We start from the raw sequence: 17798 nt of genomic DNA, 5'->3' as shown, positions 1-17798 counted from the left end.
CTTGCAGCCAGCCAACCCGCCCAGCCTGGCAAGTGTGTGCAGTACGTACCTGAGTTACGCCTCGAAGCTCTGGGGGAGCTTCAACCATCTGCTCTCGCAACTCCATCAACTCGACGTCGACGATCCAACCGGAACCGCGAAATACGCCAGCACCTGTAATTAGCGACTTTTCAGGCCTGCAACGTCCCCCGAGGAATCTGTTCTTGTGTTCTCTCTGACAAGACCGTCGTGATTGACGCTGCCTTGTCCTGTTGACTTGTCCGACCTCGCATCTCCCATCCATCATCTACAGCGTCAGAAGCCACCATGGTACGTCGATATCGATTGCTCGAACCTCTATCTGTCCCATCAAGCTAACAACAATGCTCCCATCAGTCGTCTCCCTTCTCGATAAGTTCGTCCATCTCGCCCGCCCTCGAAAGCTCACCCAACTAACCCTCCCCTCCCAGACGGCGGCGCCTGCGTCGCCATGGTCGGCAAGGACTGTGTCGCCATCGCCTGCGATCTCCGCCTCGGTCTCCAGGCCCTCACCGTCTCCAACAACTTCCCCAAGATCTTCCAGTACGGCGACGTCTTCCTCGGCCTGACCGGCCTGGCCACCGACGTCAACACCGTCAGCGACCTCTTCCGCTACAAGACCAACATGTACCGCCTGCGTGAGGAGCGCGCCATCGCCCCCCGCACCTTTGCCAACCTCGTCTCGTCGTCCCTCTACGAGCGCCGCTTCGGTCCCTACTTTGTCTCTCCCGTCGTCGCCGGCCTCGACCCCAAGACCGGCAAGCCATTCATCTGCGGCTTCGACAGCATCGGCTGCATCGACTTTGCCAAGGACTTTATCGTCTCGGGGACCGCTTCAGAGCAGCTCTTTGGCATGTGTGAGGGTCTCTGGGAGCCTGATATGGTGCGTATCACAATGGAGGGCATGCTCCTCGACGAACACCGGCCGTATGCTAAGACACAATGCTAACACCGCTTCCTAGGAACCCGATGCCCTCTTCGAGACCATCTCCCAGTCGCTGCTCAACGCCGTTGACCGTGACGCTCTATCCGGTTGGGGCGCACACGTTTACATTATTGAGAAGGACAAGGTCACCAAGCGATTACTAAAGGGCCGACAGGATTAGAGCGGCGTTTTCAGAAAGGAAAGGCCTGGGAATGTAGAGCGGGGGACAGAATGGTGGTTCATGTATCTTGTATGAATAGATACTCGGTCGATACAACCGCTGGGTAATGAGTGCATCAGCACGCCGAGCAAGCAAGCAGCCACTGATCCTCCTGTGCAGGCGTCGCTGTGTTATATGGCCGTGCATGCACCTGGACGAATCGTTGCCTATAATCCGAGTTTACGAATTTCTTTATCAAAGGCCATTACGGCCATCTAGGTCTATCTCAGCTTTTTCGAGCTGTTACCATATGGTACACGCAGATTCTAGTAAACTTCTAGCCTGAGCCAGATCCCCAATCTCTACTGCATCCTTCTCTATTGCTCCTTCTTTTCCTTGAGAGACGTGTCGGATGTCGTCTGCACAAAGAACTGTCGCTCAACGGCCTTGAGCACTTCATCAAGGAGTCTGAAGATGGTCAGCAACTATTACGAGACTTAAAGCGGGAGCAGAGATCAACTTACATAACGGGGGCACTGATGATAATGACCGCCTTCCACTCCATCACGTTCAGGGGGAGGATGGAGAACAGCGACTGGAGGAAGGGGACGTAGAGGAGAGCAAAGTGCAGAGCCATGGACAAGGCAATGGCATACACAAGCATCATGTTCTTCCACAGAGGAAGAGTAAGAAGAGACTCGCTCGATGACAGGGCGTTCATGGCGTTGAACATCTCAATGACGACCAGGATCGACAGGGAAACGGTCGACGCGGCCTTGGCCATGTCGTCGGAGAACATCTGGCACCCAATCTCGGGGAAGTCGGCTGAGCAGTGGTGGAAGCGAGACAGCTGGCGGAAGGTAATCTGAGGACCCTCAGGGTTATACATGAACCACCAAGCGTAGCCCGCAACCGTAGCAAGACCGACGTAGGTGCCAATGATGAGATACCGGAAGAAGAGCCATCCGCCAATCAAAGCTTCGTCTCGCTTGCGAGGTCGGCGCTTCATGATGTCGTTGTCGGGAGGGTTGAAGGAAAGGGCCGTGGCAGGAAGACCATCGGTGACCAGGTTAACCCACAGAAGCTGGACGGGAACAAGAGCCTCGGGCATGCCGAGAGCAGCCGTCAGGAAGATGGAAACCACCTCGCCAATGTTGGAAGAGATCAAGTAGCGGATGAACTGCTGAGTGTTGTTGTAGATAGAGCGGCCTTCCTCAATGGCAACCTCAATAGTGGCAAAGTTGCTGTCAGCGAGGACCATGTCGGCGGCCAGCTTGGAAACATCAGTTCCGGAGCCCATGGCAACACCAATATCAGCCTTCTTGAGAGCAGGGGCGTCGTTGACACCATCACCAGTCATAGCAACAACCTCACCCAGGGACTGGAGCAAGTCAACGAGACGCGACTTGTGACCAGGCTCAACACGAGAGAATAGAGATGCCCGCTTAGCTGCCTCAAGCTGCTCATTGGGAGAAAGCTGATCAAACTCGCGGCCAGTGTAGCTCTTTCCAGTGAGGTCCTCGTGTTGGGTAAAGACACCAATCTGTCGGCAGATACTCTCGGCAGTGTTGCGGTTGTCTCCAGTGATGACAATGACACGAATACCGGCATCCTTGCATCGCTGGATAGCGCGAGGAACCTCCTCTCGAGGAGGATCAAGCATACCGACAAGTCCAAGGAAGGTCATGTTCTGCTCAAGCTGGGCGTACTGTTCGGTGGTTGTAGCGGACTGAAGAAGAGGAGTCTCAGGGACATTGTCGATGCTGGCCAAGGCAATAACTCGGAGGCCATGGTTACCATATCGCACAACCTCGCTCATCAAGCGATCATAGACCTTCTTGCTAAGAGGCGCCTTGTTGCCACCAGGACCAAGAAGAGTCTGTGTGCAGCGTTCGATGACGGATTCAGGAGCGCCCTTGACCAGGAGTTTCTTCTCGCTGCCGTTGCGAACCAAGACTGACATGCTCTTTCGATCACGGGAGAATTCATACGTAGCAAGCCGGGGCAGTGTCTTTTCGTATACCGAGCTGGCGTAGTGAACGCAGTCCTCAGGGCGAGTATCAGCCGGAGCGCAAGGTCCAATCTTCTCAACCAAAACTCTCAGAGCGCCCTCAGTGGGTTCACCAACGCTCGTAAAGGTGGCAGTCCGGGAATCATAGGCAAGCTGAGCATCGTTGCAAATAGCGGCGACCTCGGTCATTTGACGAAGAGTAGCGGAAGAGTTGTGGAGGTCATGGACAACCTCACCATTCGACTTGATGGCTCCTCGGGGGGCAAAGGTAGTACCCTCAACGTCCAACTCGGTAAGATCGCTGCCGTCCTCGTTGAGGTACACAACCTTGCTGACGCTCATCTGGTTAGTGGTCAGAGTGCCAGTCTTGTCGGAGCAGATAACGCTGCAGCTTCCCAGGGTCTCGACAGAAGGAAGACTTCGAACCACGGCGTTCTTAGCGGCCATCTTTCTAGTTCCAAGAGCGAGGCAGGTGGTGATGACAACAGCAAGACCCTCAGGAATGGCAGCAACACCAAGAGAAACAGCAATCTTCAAGTAGTAGATGGCGCCCTTGGTCCAGCTTCCGTGGCTGGGGTCGTTGAAGTTGGGGATGTTGATAAGCCAGACCAGAATGCAAATGACAGTAATGACCTTGGCCAGGTTGTCGCCAAAGTCGTTGAGCTTCTGCTTCAAGGGAGTAGGCTCCGAGATCTGAGCAGTGATGCTCTCGTGAATATCTCCGATAGCGGTGTTGGGACCCGTCAGAACAACCACAGCTCTCGCGCGACCAGTGACAACGGTAGTTCCAGAGAACAGCATATTTGTCTGATCCTGCAAAACCGCCTTTTCGTCTCCGACAACGGTACTGGCGCGCTTTCCGACACTCTCGCTCTCTCCGGTGAGGACAGCCTGATCAACAGCGAAACTATTGCTCTCGATGGCGACAACTCGGCAGTCGGCGGGAATACGGTCGCCAATGGACACGGTGACAATGTCGCCAGGCACTAGCTCGTCGGCCTTGACTCGGGAAACATGACCACCATTTCGCACCACATTGGCCTCGTTGGCCGAGTATTCTTGCAAGGCAGCGATGGCCTTTTCCGCGCTACTCTCTTGGGAGACTCCGACGACGCCATTAAGAATAAGGATAGTGAGGATCTGAGGGTATCAAGCTGGTCAGCGCCATGTCCTGGGCAATATCAGAGATCTTGCTGGAGGACTCACAACTACGGGATCGACGAAGGCGCTCCAACCCTCTTCTTGGTCAAAGAGGGCCAAGACGAAGGAGACGGCGGCAGAACCCAATAGAATAATAACAAGCTGATCTTTGAATTGTTCGAGGATAAGCTCCCACAGAGGAGTCGGGGGTTCATCTGGAATAGCTGCACAAAAGTTAGATTACAGTCGATGCCGGTAGCGGGGCTGTCGCGGGGGGGCCAAGAGGTCAACGTACAGTTGCGCCCATGTTTCTTGCGAAGTTCATCAACTTGCGCGTCGCTCAAACCATTGGTCTGATTGACGCCAAAGTTGGCGAGGACATCGTCGACAGGGCGGGCGAAGGCGCTCTCCATGGTTGCAGGCAGCGCGCGAGGCGAGCGCACAAGACGAGGCTTCACGGAGATGGGCGAGCAGATGTCAAGCGGTTTGCGACAAAGGAGAGAACTCGATGGGGGTTGGGGGACGAGGCTCTAGAGCGAAAGAAGGGGAAAAGAAGAAGCAGAAAGAAAAGAACCACCGGAGAAGTCTAGTCAAGGAAAAAAGAGAGAAAAGACACGAGGCAGTACCGGAGGTAATCACGGGCGTGTCATGGCAATGGATGGAACCTAAGGGTAGATTTGTCACAACGGGAAAGGCAAAGACAAGGCAAGGCGATCGAGAAAGGACCCACGCACGTGGCAACCACCAAGTACCTCACGAATGGAAGAAATGGATGGGGGGAGGAATAGTATTGGGGATCTGAATCGCGGGCATGTCCATGCCTTTTCCACTTTCGTCTGCCCCGAAACTCTTCGCCTGCCAAAAAGTCCAACGTGTTCGTTTGTCCGGCCACGGCCACGGCTTTCGGACAGTCGGCCAGCACAACCCCCCACACCCCCGGCGGACGCTTTCTGCCTAGCCCGGTCCTCGATGATGGATCGCTCGTCCACTGGAGACCCCTGGAAAGCCACTGAGGTTTCCCCTGGAACCCCCAAAGCCTGGTCCTCGCCTCAGGGGTCCATCGGCGTCCACTTTGCCCCTCTCTGGCATAGCTCCTCTTTGCACCGCCACGATGCCGAGCCGGCCTGGCTTACACAAAGACACGAGACTTGCGCTCGAGTCGACGTGTGCCAAGTTGAGGATTGCCGGGTAGTCCGTCCTCGCCAATTGATGATGAAGTTGGCGATGGAGAAGAGGGTCAGTGGGGAGGCCAAGAGGAGATGTTGTTTTGCAGCTGCAATCATCAATCGAGTTCCAGAGAGTATCTCCAGTCATCAAGATTCCACGTCTTGTTGTAGGTACCTCGAGATAGCACGGCCATTATGCATGTATCCAAATCACCAGTACCTAGGTACCTAGTACGTGCTGCCCCTGTCAGTGTCAGCCATGAGCTTGATGAGACATCAACTGGAGTCATGATAACTGCTTTTCAGACCAATATCCCGCCGGAACTTCAAAAGTGGCTACTCTTTGTTTTATTTGGCGCACAACTCATAGCCAAATCCTAGTATAGAGGCAAGACTAGCATCCAATGTTTGCCATATCAACAGGTAAGTTCGAGCATGAACGAAACAACATGACCTGAGACAACGGACAACGAGGCAATCCGCATCATGACGCCAACTGTTTATTTATGCGACCGACGCCTCAAAGCTTCCAGCTATGTTTGCTTGAAAAAAAAAAATCCTCAGGTACCTCAATGACCCCAAGTTACATACGTCCCAACAATCATGATATCGACCACCTTTCGAGTTTCATTCCCAGCCTCCTCGATTCCCGACACTCACGGCTCATAAAAGTCTTGACAATGGATGTCTCGGATCAATTGTCATTTATGGAAAGGACACGGTCTGAGTCGAGCACAAGGCTTCTCAGCCGCCTGTTCACATGGCTTGTCCACCCATGCTCATATGAAAGCCACATCAAGCCATGAAGCTATGTTTATTTATTGCCGATTCAGCCTCTATGCAAGATCCTCGCCATATTTGCGCTCTCGCACATGACATTGGGTGTCGTGACTACGGTTCTTTGATAACTCAGTGGGCATTTGGCTCTTTTGATACCGTCACCTTGCATAATGCCTTCAAGCATTCGTGATGTCAGATTCAGCACGACCTCACCTTTCATCTGCAGGGCCATCATAGGTGACGCCTTCGTTTCACCGCTTCGAATCGTGATACTTTGGCTTCTTTGCGCCGGCGTTGTGCGATCCTCAGAGACCTGGAACTTTAGGAGGTGAGTTGCAGCCGGGCCGTCGTGGGTTGTGTAAGACATTCTAGCTGCAAAGACTTGACAGTCTCGGGCAACCGAAGGCGCGGTGAAAGATGATCTCGATTTCCGTTCAAAGTCCCTTCCCTGGGGTTTTTTTGAAGAGGCCAGAGAAGGGGCGTTTTGGAGAGTTCGGCCTCTTTCCACTTTACCACTTCCTTCCTTTGGCTGGATATCTACCTGCGGTCGCGACTGCTTCTGTGCAGCTCTACTAGATCCTACTTCGCGAGTTTGGGCTTCACCGTGACATTCGCGATCATCTACTTGTTTCTCATCATCCATCACTGCAGCTATGGTTTGAGAGCTTGCCTATGCTCGGCCTTGTTGAGTGTTATTTTGGTTTCTTGGGATCACAACATTGCTCCGTTTCTTGGACTCTACCGCCTAGCCAATCTCCAGCATGGCTTCCACCAATTCTCGGAGGTCGCCCTCTGGTATTACTCCAAATATTGACAGTTCTCAACAGCCTAGTTGGCCAACAACCGGTCTTCCGGTCTTATTACGGGATGAGAGTCCCTGGGAAGAGCTCGGCAAGGCTTTCGACATCGACCTTAGCCCGGATAACATACGCAGCGATGACAGAGACGCTTCCGATGATTTGAATAAACTCAGCACTCGAAATATACCAGAGGAAAAAACAACGGACTTGCAGCCGATCCGAAGCTCAGCGCCCCCTGGTGATTATGATCACCTCTCCGTGAATCCCCTGCCAAAGCTACCATTCCGCAAATGGGTGAGATCTCTCAAGCGACGAAACAGCCTGAGTGAGGGAGGAGAAACATATACCGGTGATGAGGGATGCAAATATCCCGAGCCTAGCAACCCATTCCGACGTGTCATACATCGCGGATTCAGGCATCGATTTCCATCTTCGGGATCCTCCTTGGGCTTCATAACTGCTGTACAAAGCGCCAGTACGAGCCTTATTACAGCGAGCGCCGCAGCACCCTCGCGTCGGCGCCATGGCCGGTCGCGTGCAGAGCGCAGCAGTCGAGCTTCTCTTTCTACTCCTCGAGTGTCTAAGGACGTTGCGCCGTTGGAGAGAGCTGAGGAGGATTTAACCGCAACTCAGCGTGCATTCGAACGTCGACAGATTTTGGAGGAGCTCATCAGCACAGAGGAGAATTATATTGGCGACATCCGTTTCCTTATGAATGTGAGCTTTATATTCTTGAAATAGCTGGGGCCAGCTGACCATATCAGACCTACGTCAATATGCTTGCCGCTCTTCCTTCCCTGTCAAAGCAGCTACGATCATCAACTAATCGAAATTTGCACCACATTCTTCAACTACACGACGAAATCCTGGGTGAGCTTCACCGCGTGGTCCCCTTCTCCGAGTATTCTCAGCTTGACCACCCCGTGCTCAGCAAGAGCGGTCGCAATCGGTCACGGGGTTTGAACAAGCTCCCTGAGTGTGGTGTCAACATACAAGTACTCCACAATGTACCTGGGATGCTCACTGACCCCCAGGTTGCGGCGGAAGTTGCCAAGGTTTTCAGCAAAAAGGTACAGAATCCATGACCTTGCTCCATCAGTGTTGAAGTCAGTGTGCTAACTTCACAATGAGACTCACGAATTCTTCATTTATAAAGAGTACGGGGCAAAGTTCGAGATGATGAGAAGAGACATTGCAGCGGCACACGAAGGTTTCCCTGAGTGGGAGGTTCACCAAAAAGGGGTCGAGGCTCTGGGCTTCTCCGTTGGATCCCCTAAGGGTCAGGAGGGAGGGTCTAACAAGGCCCTCACCGTTAATGACCTTCTCATCAAGGTATATCAACTCCCTTTCAATAAATCCGAGCGTCCTGACATTTCGACTTCAGCCTATCCAGAGAATCTGCAGATATCCCCTCCTATTCGCAGAACTTCTCAAGCATACACCAGTACTTGACTGTCCCAACTCCCACATGGAGGTTGAAACAGCCTTGGCGAGGCTTCGGGAAGCAACAGTTGAGATCAACAACTCGGCCACGAACCAAGACATGGAAACGACACTAGAGAAGACTTGGCTATTACAGGATCGTCTAGTTTTCCCCGACAGGGTATGATTCACAGAAATCTGTCAAGTGTGGATTCTAATGGTTCGGCAGAGGCTTGATGCGGATTCAAAGAATCAGATTCGTGCCTTTGGCCACATCCAGTTATGCGGTGCACTCCATGTTTGTTGGGAGACCGAGGCCGGAGTCGAGGGCCAGTATATGATCTGCTTGTTGTACAAAGATGTCCTCTGCCTTGCTTCAGGGGGCAAGTCCGATCGGATATACACTATTTTGGCCTGCATTGATCTGCGCAGTGCAAAGGTTGAGGATGTCGACAAAGGAGGAGGTAAGAACCGCTATGGAAAAACACAGACTGGCATCTGACATATCTTCTTTAGGCTTGCGATGTCACTTGGCTCCTTTCTCTTGGAAGCTGGTCTTTGAAGGTCAGCACGAGTTGTATGAGCTGGTCATGACAGCCTGCAGTCCAAAGGAAGAGACTGAATGGCGAGATCGATTGCAACGGGGTCGAGATTTAGAGCAATCGGAGAAACCATCAGTGCTATACAACTTCCTCTCCTTTGACATGAAGAGCTTGGGTGCCATCTTTAGACGACCAGGTGCGTACACTTGTCGCCTTGTCGTGGGCTGCTAACCCATTCTTGTAGGCACAATGGCTCGGAGTGCTTCTGTCAATCGAGCGACTACCGCCATCCCACTCTCAGCGCAAGTCCATGTCATTCTAAAGAACACAAGCCTCGTCAAGTCGACAACCAATACCACAGGGCCAGTACCAATTCTTAGCCGCTCACATTCGTTAGTATCATCGAAGCCAAGGATCCCAGTGCTTGCACCGCCCCGAAGCGAAAGAGCGCGGCTTGAGGTTCTCCTAGAGGATGTCTGGAGCCGAAACATCATTCCATTTCCTGACACGATGAGCATCGCCCGTAATGAGCAGCTGATGCGTCGGTCGGCATCGACAATGATGAGAAAGCTAAGCATGGCAAACATGGCCAAGAGATCGGGAAGCATCTCACGCAGAGGAAGTGAAGAGGTGGCGAGCGAGGGACTCACCCGACAAACTAGCAAGTCAAGTGCGAGCTCGTTTGGCGTTTTCGATGTGGATGGAAGTTGGCACTCGAATTCTACAAAGTGCTCCACGTTACCTGAGGCTACGGAGATGAACATGGAGGAAAGCCGTGTTGCTGACGCCAGATCCTCAATGCAAAAGCTCACGATCTCATCCAAGCCTCGGGATGCAGATTTGGTTGAAACGACATTAGACACTATGGATGACGATTTGAAAAAAGAACCAGCTATACAATCGTCGACGACCAGTTCTCGGAAAGCAGAAGCATCACCCAGTACAAAGGAGAATACACGTCCGCCAGCCAGTATTCCAGTGCGATCCAAAAGCAGTCGGTGGACTAGAGGGAGCGCCCAGGACGACAAGAAAGGGCATGGCTTTCGCAGATTTTTCGGGTGAAGCCTTTATTGTATGGTTTGGCAACGGGGGTTATGAGCCAAAGTTGAAGAATGATGGTGGTGATTGGTGTGTGGAGAGACGATTCAATTGGATTATTCCCGAGTGTATTGATAGAAGCGGCTCTTCAACGGTTACAATATGTTCAAGAAGCCCAGAGGTTTTATCGAAATAATCGAGCATACACATAGGGCGTGCTACTTGGCATCACAGGTGATATGTTGGAGTTGGATGGATCTGGTAGTTGCAGGACATGATGGGTCATGAATTAGCTACGGGGAACAGCGATGTGGACATAATGACATTGAGGTCTGGGTGACCATGATGTGAGGGCCCAGATACCAGGCGCTGGGCTCTGGAGGAGAATGGTGCCATCATCAGGTTGCCATCAGGTTGATACGTAAGCGGGTAGCCAAGGTGAGGTTTGCCAAGGCAACGGAAAGCCACAAGTAACATACGTACCTAGCGTAGAAAGCGGGAGAAGAAAAGATGAGGAGACTTGGGAGAGGGGCCACTGCAGCCAATGCTTGGGGGAGGAATCTCCAGGCTCACACGCGGGGCACGCGATGGATCGACGAGGTAAAAATGAGGCGTCTTGTGCTGCACTGTGCGGTACAAGGTGAGAAAGGACCTTGGTGAACCTGAAGCTTCAAGTTCCAAGTTGGCTCAAGACAAGGTGACGTACATGGTGGGTTCAGCATGCAGGAACGTCTGAGGAAGGCGGGCAAATTCCAACCAGGCAGGCAGCGGGAAGGCGCGTGCTGATTGGCTGAAGGGCAGCTCTTCGCGGCTTATTGCGGGGACTTTACTCTGAGAGTGCCCCGCGGCTAGGTACGTACCCGCCCACTGTGATGCTCTCGAGCACGGCTATGACGTAGGAAGCTTCCGAATCAGCAAACGGAGGAAGCTACACTCGTCACTGCTCCTCACACCGAGCTTGTTTTTAAGCCATAACATTCTCCCTCATCCTTCTCATTCTTCTCTCCTTCTCTTCATCATCCTCACGATTTCTGCACTCTTCATTACCAACAACAACAATATCCAATCACCACTAGCGATCTTATCCTTCCGTCACGCGACATCCTACCTTTCCAACCACCACAGCAAACCACACACATCCGCTCAATCACAATGGCTCGCGGCGAGACTCAGCAGACCAAGGTCTACTTCAAGGGCAGCAGCGAGGAGTTCCTCATCTTCATTGATGACGTCGAGACCTACAAGAAGTGGAAGAGCGACAAGAGCGTGCCTCTGGCGCACTTCATCTCCTCATTCAAGATCTTCCTGACCCATGGGTAAGTCATTGGGAGCAAGCCACCCCCGCTTTCTTACTCTCCCCGGCTCTGTTACTTTCTTGTTGCTCTGGGTGGGCGTGATGGCGAGGCGCTCCGATTGCTTGGCAGACGCTCGCTTGGACCCATTGCTCCTACCCACCATGTTGGAGCTTGTTCTTTTGTTTCCCTCTCTCTGCATTGGACGTTACACCAATTGTCGGCACCAATGAATCTTGTGGACGGTTGCTAACAGCACCTTCAGCCAAGGACTGCAGGGAACCTACGACACCGCCTCCAAGGCGGCTCTTGAGAACGAGTTCGGCACTTCTGTTGATGACGAGGTCATCAAGCAAATCCTAGAGAATGGCGAGACCCAGACCTCGGAGGTGAGTAACATCCACTCTCGGCTTATTGCGACAGTACAACTAACGCAAACCAGATGCCCGAGCGTCAAGGTACCAAGAACGACTCCAAGGGTCCCATGGTTGCCCATTAGAAACGTGAACAGCAGGCGTTCCGGAAACGTAGAGGAAATTATTAGCGGAGATGTATTCGATGACTGGGGCTTGGCTGCGAGAAAGAACCACCGTTCAGAAATGGTTGGTGAAAGGTCGCCGATGGTAGGCGGATATGCATGATGGTGACCATCCTATCAGATCAGCGAGTATCGCTGACGCCCCGAGAGAAGGGGAAGGATTGATGATAGCGTCCCATGAATTAATATACCAGCCCTCTGATTTGATTCAAACATTGCCTACAAATACACCATGGTGATGTTATTGGTGTTGAGATGCAGATGAGGAAATAGCATTAATTTGTGTGACGTGGTTGTCTTATCAGTGTGCAGCTGCCTGATTGATCGTGGTGCCGTGTCTCGGCTTACATACCGCCTTTGTTGCCCTCTGCCGTACAAGCTTGTACTTGATAACAACTACAAGTGCGGGGTTCATAGGTGTCCATGTTTGTTCACTACCATAACAGACAAGCATTTTCAAATATTCAAGATGGATTCGCAGGCCAAGTACTTACTCTCTCTCCGGGCCATCCGAGACCGCGCCAAGATTGTTGGGGATGTGGCCAAGTCTGGGAAGCTGAGCCACTTCGATCTCCATGAGGAGAAGCTGGACGAGGTCGTCGACTTTGTGGCCTCTGTCATCAAGGTTGTGGCCCAATATTTCCTCCGAAGCAAAGACTAACGGATGCTCTTCCAGCGTGACTTTGGTCCTGACAAGTTCCATACCATTCCCCCTCATGGCCGCTGGCAGCACTTCGAGGTGGGCAATGTGCCGCGCATCACCAGCATCATGGACAAGTGGGAGGAAGACGGGTGCGATGTGACTGAAAAGACACGTCGTCTCATCGATCTCTTCTTTGTCTCGGTCCTCTTGGATGCCGGTGCTGGTGATGATTGGCGGTACAAGGAGCCCGCATCTGGTCAGGTCTATGAGCGGAGTGAAGGTATCGCCGTGGCCAGCCTTGACATGTTTAACGAGTTGGCTTTCACGACTGACACTACCCCAACGGTCAATGGTGATTTCTGCCGTGCTCTAAATCGACGTGTATACTAACGGCTTATAGGAAATGGTTTGAAGCAGCTTGATACGGATAAACTCGCCCAGGGCTTCCAAGTGTCCGATGGCAACCCCATGCTGGGAGTTGATTCTCGTGCGGCCCTGCTCAGAAGCCTGGGACAGTCACTCCTCGATCACCCGGATGTATTCGGAGCCGACGGCCGACCAGGAAACCTCGTCGGTGAGTTTTTCTTTCCTCGTCACCCGATTTCTCACTCACAATCCTAGATTCTCTGGTCAAGACAGCTGGTGAATCCTCCGAGCTTGACATCCTCGTTCTCTGGGACATTCTCCAGACTCTCCTCATTCCCATTTGGCCCAAGGACCGAACTGTTATTGGTGGGACGGCCATCGGCGATGCATGGCCACTTAGTACTCTCCGAACGGGCGGGCAATCGGATGCCGCCGCAGACAACATCCAGCCCTTCCACAAACTCACCCAGTGGCTCACATATTCTCTCATGGTTCCATTCCAGCGTGTACTAGGCTTGCAGTGGATCAACGCCGACTCTTTAACAGCCCTGCCCGAGTACCGCAACGGTGGCTTATTCGTCGACCTGGGTGTGCTGTCTCTGAAGAAGGAGACGCTCGACCGCGGCTTGCAGGCGTCGGGTGGGGAGCTGCCGCTCTTTGAAGCAGGAGACGACACCATCGTCGAGTGGAGGGCCTTGACTCTGGTGCTGATCGACAAGCTGTACACCAAGATCCAATCTCGCATGGGTGATGGTGTCCAGCTGAGCATGGCGCAGCTGCTCGAGGCTGGGACCTGGAAGTCGGGACGTGAGGTGGCAGCGCAGCGTCGACCAAAGACAAAGTCGAGCCCCATCATCATCAAGAGTGACGGTACCGTCTTTTAGACAAGGGATAATACAAGAAGAGTAGAGTGTAGTTTCTAACGTTGGGACTTGTGGCGCACTCCCAAACAACAACTTGATGTTGATGTCGGTTCTTTGGTTGCCGGGTCCACGGATAGACGAAAAAAATTCAACTTCCTCTTTCAACTCCTCAAACATCCTCTCATACTCATTCAACCCCCTTTCTTTATGCGTTTCTTGGCTTGGTTTCCTTTCTTCCCGTTCGGGCGTGTCAAATCGACACGCCGTCCCCGTAGAGTCGACTCCGATGTGGGTCCCTCAGACCCGGGTCCGACAAGGGGTGTTTCGGAGAGCATCAGCCGCTGCAACCATGGGCAACAGAGCCAAGAAAAAAAATTGAGGCTCCAGGCCGAGGTACTGCGTAGTAGTTTTCCGTGGTGTTGGGTCAGAGGAGTTGGTTTCCAAGACTCAGCCCTTTTTTGTGGTTCGTGTGAGGTTTTCTGTTAGTTAGTTCAGGGGAAGTTCAGGGGAAGTTCAGGCCGGACCAGCTTGGCTCGAACAGGTTGAAACACGAGGCGAAACGAGAAGAAATAAGACGCAAGCGAATATAATGGCTGTTTGTTTTATTGTTTATTAGTTTCTATCTATCGGGTTACATCCAGCAGGGGGGTTTCGAGAGGCCTGAAGCAAATCATGCGCCGGGATCACCAAGTCTCGGCGGCCTCTTGCGAGCCGATCAAGTTGATCATCATGCCTCGGACCCCTTGCCTCCTGAAGTGCACGCCGTTCACATCCGACACGGCGGCGCAAGATTTATCCCTTTCCTAGGGCAGCCTAGACCAACTACTTCACGCTGGTCATACAATATCGTAGATATGGTAAACATGGCGGTTGAGCTCCTCCTAATCAAGATTCATCGGAAATAAGAAAAACATAGACTGGTATTCGTAAAGACAAAAGCAAATCATTAAATGGAAAAAGGAAACTCCGTGGATCGTCAGACGCCGTGATCATGAAGACGACGTGACGTGAGGGTATATACGTGAGACGTGCGAGTGTGTGCGCCTTTTGGGGCCGACGAGTAGTTCTAGAGATTGCGTAAATTCATCTAGATGCTTTGCCCCAGTCTGACTTTTGTACTATGTAGGTACAGTCTTTTTTTCTCTGCCGTGGTAGGATACAGAGAGGACAATGGGGTGCGGGTGAGGTAGAAAATCTGACTATACACGAGATGCGCCGCCGCGCCCACGTTGGGGAAGAGTCCATGGCTTTGCACATATGATCTAGATCCAGCATGTCAGTGTTGATCCCACTGTATGGAACAGGAGAGTGCTTACCTCGCCTTCGCTATATGCCCAAAAGTAGACAACCATGCCGATGAGGTAGTAGATGGCGGCATTCGTGCCCTGGTAGATGAGGGCTGCGCACAGCGCCGTTAGAGGGAGGAGGGCGAGGCGGAATTCGAGCGAGCGGTGGAGTGCCGAGCCGGCGACGAAGCCCAGGGGCCATTCGAGGCTTATCATGACGAGGCCGAAGAGTAGATTTAATATCTGGAGCACGGGAATCGGTCTCACAGCGCCGTCGAGGCTACGTGTGAGGAAATCCCAAAAGATCTTGGGCCAGATGAAGGCCTCAATGGCAGCCGCAACCTGGTCTGGATTGCATGTGTTAGTCAAGTTCCGGGGGTGCCTCAAAAGAGTCAACTTACAGACTGCGGCGCTCAAGATGATGAGACGCGCCCAGTGGTTCTTGATGAGTCTACCCATGATGAAGTCGTTGAAGCCCCAATCAAGATTCTCTTTCTCTGTTGTTCCAAGCCTGGCGAGGTTTCCTTGCGGATGGCACTTCCAGACACTTGCTTCTCTTGGTCTAATCGAATTCCACTTCCAACACAGCTGTCGAGAGTCGTCCTCGGTAGTAATAGTACAGACCGGCCAGCGGTGGGAGTCGTAAAACGAAAAAGCGAAAGACAAAGGGGTATTATAAGATGAACGAGAGAAAGGTAAAAAGAAGGGTCCGTCAGGCCAGCAGACAGAAGAATGTTGAGATTACTGGAACCTGGAGAGGAAGAGAGTAGAGTAGAGTTGAGGTGGGTGAGAGGCCGGTATTATGCGAGATTGAGGTTATGTGCGTCTGATAATGGCAGCAACCCCCCCGAAGGGTAGAGGTCGTGCCGAGAGAGTGAGGAGGGTGGAGAGGCGGGTGGTTGAGAGTCTGAGGCGTCGGCGTGTCAGACGATTGCGGATGGTTGTGTAGCCGGCGACGTCGCGGGAGCTGGTTCAGAGATCCACGTTCTAACAATCTGATCTATGATGACAGCGAGCATACGGGCGACATCTGATAGTGCGGTTTGTATAGGTAGCGTTGCGCAGTCGTGGTTGAGGCAGATGCAAAAGCCCCAAGTTAACTAGACCAAGGCTTGGTTGTCTCAGCGAGGTCGGCTTCTCTGTTGTCCGAAGCTATGGTTGTCGCAAGAGTGCGTAGTGGGTTATGGCGATGTCACACACGGCAGTTCTGAGACACTGGAACTGAGGAAGCGATTTCAAGATGGACCAGGGATGGTATCCGTATGGTATGGTATGTTACCGAGGGGAGGGGACGAGAAGAAGAGGAGGCTTGCTGCATGGCGACCAAGGGCAGTTTTAAGAAAAGGCCAAGAATGGACATCGGGAATGGAGAGAAAATGCACGCAAGCTTGTTGAACCCATTTCACAGGCCAAGCCAATGCAATGCAGCCATCGACTACGAGCCTGGGGGTTCCCTCGAGCCCCATCGAGCCATGAGCCACGCCATCCTCGAGGCCATTCCGCGAATTCTCACCTCACGGGCAGCAAGCGCCCTGGGCATTGATTGCACGCGGACGGGGCCGGGCCATACAGACACCATCACGGCAGAGACTGGCGGTGCGGAAAGGCGGAGGAGGAGGGTGACTGTGAGGGGGGGACCGTCGGGCAGGGATGCGATGCGGTGCAGTAGCCTTGTCACACGGCAAGGAAGCCCACGATCTTGATGCTAAGCCGTCTCCAGGCCCTGTCATTGGCCGCCTCCCAGTCGAGGTTAATCGAAACCTCCATCGACAAGTCTGCCGGTGTGGTGCGGGGGCTGGTGATTGGTGATGACCTCGGCGGTTAGATGCCAGAGCATGGGCCAATGGGCGTGCTTAGCAGCCATGTGGACGAGGAGCTCGGCGGGTAGACCGACAAGGATCAGGAGCTAAAGCTCAGAGCCAGAGCCAGAGCCAGAGCCAGAACATCGAGAACCAAGCTCAACAGCATCGTCGGTCGGCCTTGATCCTGATTGTTCTTGACTTGGTCATCAGAGCATACCAAAAACTCTTCGCAAGAAATGACTCGCACCTCTCTCCTGTCCTCTGCCGCCTCCTGCTTCTGAGACGCCTCACCATACAGCACCAAGTCTCGTGTGCCCCTCTTGAAGCAGAGGCTGGGACAACCGACGTTGCGGTGTCAAGAGAGAGCGGGAAAGCTCAAGACCCCTGACCCCTGGTCCCCTCTCCCGCCTCCAGCCCACACATTCACCTCCGACCATCCATTCACCACCCTTGTCTAGTTAGCTTGTCGACCCTAGTGGTTCTTTTTTTAACTCTGTCGAGGTCCAAAAGACGCACTTTCGCCTTTTGCTTGTCCGAGCCCAGATCCCCCAGCCCAAGAGAAGAAACGAAACTGATCGGCTGCCGGCTGCATGTGGTGCTGGTCCCAGCGGAAGCATGAATATATGTGTTGGAAGCACGGCCAACACATGGTCCAGCTGCGCCCAAAGCCAAGCGCTTGTCGAAACAGCGCATCCTTTAAAGGCCCTCTTAAAGAACTCCAAGTCTCTGCTTTCAGCGCTTACACGCTGCTCAGTCTGCTTCATCTACCGCTCGGGACCGACATGGCCGGACCCGGCATCGCCACGCATCACCTGACACGGCGCCAGCAGGACACGTCCGCTCAGGCAGGTACACGACGAGCTGGTAGGTTTGGAGTTGGGATTGCTGCCCGTCCAGGTCATGCTCAAACCAGTAGCTCCCATCCTTCACAGCATGGTTTCTCCCATCGTGCAAGCGAATGTCTTGACTCGTTCGATAGTGCGTGATTACCAGAGCTTGAGGCCGA

The 17798-nt window shown here is 53.1% G+C and overlaps 6 protein-coding genes across 6 annotated transcripts; 4 read left to right on the top strand and 2 right to left on the bottom strand.

Moving 5' to 3' along the window:
* Positions 1-306: 306 nt before the first annotated feature.
* NCS54_00059000 (Proteasome subunit beta) lies at positions 307-1124 on the top strand (the record flags this gene model as incomplete). The annotated part of the gene is made up of 4 exons (XM_053146239.1): positions 307-309; positions 376-394; positions 450-901; positions 981-1124. 4 exons carry the CDS (start codon positions 307-309, stop codon positions 1122-1124), a joined length of 618 nt encoding a protein of 205 aa, XP_053002214.1.
* A 356-nt stretch (positions 1125-1480) lies between these two features.
* Positions 1481-4667, bottom strand: NCS54_00058900 (Calcium-transporting ATPase; the record flags this gene model as incomplete). The annotated part of the gene is made up of 4 exons (XM_053146238.1): positions 1481-1571; positions 1628-4254; positions 4321-4478; positions 4550-4667. The coding sequence occupies 4 exons, from the start codon at positions 4665-4667 to the stop codon at positions 1481-1483; spliced, it is 2994 nt and encodes a 997-aa protein (XP_053002213.1).
* A 2294-nt stretch (positions 4668-6961) lies between these two features.
* On the top strand, positions 6962-9422 carry NCS54_00058800 (DH domain-containing protein; the record flags this gene model as incomplete). The annotated part of the gene is made up of 8 exons (XM_053146237.1): positions 6962-7717; positions 7765-8070; positions 8132-8332; positions 8385-8603; positions 8652-8886; positions 8939-9160; positions 9209-9305; positions 9362-9422. 8 exons carry the CDS (start codon positions 6962-6964, stop codon positions 9420-9422), a joined length of 2097 nt encoding a protein of 698 aa, XP_053002212.1.
* A 1663-nt stretch (positions 9423-11085) lies between these two features.
* NCS54_00058700 (SBDS domain-containing protein) lies at positions 11086-11793 on the top strand (the record flags this gene model as incomplete). Its single annotated transcript, XM_053146236.1, has 3 exons — positions 11086-11318; positions 11560-11683; positions 11737-11793. The coding sequence occupies exons 1-3, from the start codon at positions 11155-11157 to the stop codon at positions 11791-11793; spliced, it is 345 nt and encodes a 114-aa protein (XP_053002211.1). The 5' UTR covers positions 11086-11154.
* Positions 11794-12241: 448 nt separating this feature from the next.
* Positions 12242-13725, top strand: NCS54_00058600 (Hypothetical protein; the record flags this gene model as incomplete). The annotated part of the gene is made up of 4 exons (XM_053146235.1): positions 12242-12457; positions 12509-12827; positions 12876-13049; positions 13097-13725. Exons 1-4 carry the CDS (start codon positions 12302-12304, stop codon positions 13723-13725), a joined length of 1278 nt encoding a protein of 425 aa, XP_053002210.1. The 5' UTR covers positions 12242-12301.
* Positions 13726-14903: 1178 nt separating this feature from the next.
* NCS54_00058500 (Hypothetical protein) lies at positions 14904-15449 on the bottom strand (the record flags this gene model as incomplete). Its single annotated transcript, XM_053146234.1, has 3 exons — positions 14904-14966; positions 15021-15337; positions 15392-15449. 3 exons carry the CDS (start codon positions 15447-15449, stop codon positions 14904-14906), a joined length of 438 nt encoding a protein of 145 aa, XP_053002209.1.
* Between the last annotated feature and the right edge of the window lie 2349 nt (positions 15450-17798).

Source organism: Fusarium falciforme, chromosome 1 (genome assembly GCF_026873545.1).
Source record: "Fusarium falciforme chromosome 1, complete sequence".
Taxonomy (NCBI): domain Eukaryota; kingdom Fungi; phylum Ascomycota; class Sordariomycetes; order Hypocreales; family Nectriaceae; genus Fusarium; species Fusarium falciforme.
Note: the sequence above shows the minus strand (reverse complement) of the source record. Positions and strands in the feature narration are given on the sequence as shown.